Source organism: Myotis brandtii, unplaced genomic scaffold, assembly GCF_000412655.1.
Source record: "Myotis brandtii unplaced genomic scaffold, ASM41265v1 scaffold6419, whole genome shotgun sequence".
Lineage (NCBI taxonomy): Eukaryota > Metazoa > Chordata > Mammalia > Chiroptera > Vespertilionidae > Myotis > Myotis brandtii.
The window spans coordinates 1-1,050 of record NW_005370472.1 but is presented as its reverse complement, the minus strand read 5'-3'; the positions used below and the strand labels follow the sequence as shown (position 1 = coordinate 1,050).

Genomic DNA, 1,050 nt, shown 5'->3' with positions numbered 1-1,050 from the left:
TCCCTGTGCTTTCACTCCCCCACGCGCCCCTGCACACGGCGCCGTCTCCTTACATTGACCGGAGAGGAGATAAAACCTGCAGGTGCGGCCTGGCTGGTCTAGCTCAGCGGCTAGATCCTCAGCACGTGGTCTGAAGGGTCCCGGGTTCGATTCTGGTCAAAGGCATGAACCTCAGCTGCCGTTTCCTGGCCCAGGTCACGGGCCTGCAGGAGGCAACTAATCCATGTCTCTCTCAGATCGATGTTTCTCTCTCTCTCTCCCTCTCCCTTCCACTCTCTCTAAAAATGAATGGAAAAATATCCTCAGGTGAGGATTATCAAATAAAACAAAAAACCACGCATGTGTGGGTTGCAGTGCATTGGGCACTGGAGCTGGGACCAGTTCATCACGCAGCCGGGACGTGGGTGATTCTGTCCGTCCGTGGAAGGTGGGGCTGGACAGCCAGGACTTGATTCAGGGAGGACTCACCCTAAAGCTTCCCGCCCCTCCAGGCCTTCACCCCTACCTCCCACTAGAAGAAAGAACCACAGGAGGAAAGCTAGCATTCAGGGTCCCAACCTTGGGCTCCCTCCTGGATGAGGGGGTTCTTGGGGCGCAGGAGGGTACACTGGGCTGGATGATGGGGGTCTCAGGGCACAGGAGGGGGCACTCACCCTGTAGCCGGGGCTCGCGTCCTCCACGAGTGCCGTGTTGTGGCCCTTGTGCCGCGGGTCACGCTCACAGCGCCAGCAGATGAGCTGGCCGTCGTCCTCGCAGAAGAGGTGCAGCCGCTCCCCGTGCTCCTGGCAGGACAGCTCCTGCTCCTGCTCCTGCTCCTGCTCCTGCTCCTGCTCCAGCTGCTGCTGCTGCTCCTGCTCCTGCTCCAGCTCCAGCTCCAGGAGGGCTGTGATGAGGCTGCCCAGCTGCTTGTTGGGCCGCAGGCTGCCTCTCCTGAAGGGAGCCCGGCACTGGGGGCAGGAGAAGGTCTCCCTGTGTTGCTGTCTCCGCGTTGAGGAGGGCGGGCCCATGAAGCGCAGGAGACAGGCCTGGCAGTAGCTGTGGCCGCAGCTG

At 61.4% G+C, this 1,050-nt stretch overlaps 1 protein-coding gene across 1 annotated transcript; it reads right to left on the bottom strand.

Moving 5' to 3' along the window:
- Window positions 1-51: 51 nt before the first annotated feature.
- LOC106723780 (E3 ubiquitin-protein ligase TRIM38-like) lies at window positions 52-1,040 on the bottom strand. The gene is made up of 2 exons (XM_014528597.1): window positions 654-1,040; window positions 52-152 (listed from the first exon to the last, which is right to left on the bottom strand). The coding sequence occupies exons 1-2, from the start codon at window positions 1,005-1,007 to the stop codon at window positions 111-113; spliced, it is 396 nt and encodes a 131-aa protein (XP_014384083.1). The 5' UTR covers window positions 1,008-1,040; the 3' UTR covers window positions 52-110.
- Between the last annotated feature and the right edge of the window lie 10 nt (window positions 1,041-1,050).

Excerpts from the sequence above, each read along its gene's own strand:
- LOC106723780 (XM_014528597.1), bottom strand. The coding sequence starts at position 1,007 with ATGGGCCCGCCCTCCTCAACGCGGAGACAGCAACACAGGGAGACCTTC. Across the intron at positions 153-653 it reads ACGCGAGCCCCGGCTACAGG|AATCGAACCCGGGACCCTTC; the intron begins GTGAGTGCCCCC and ends GCCTTTGACCAG.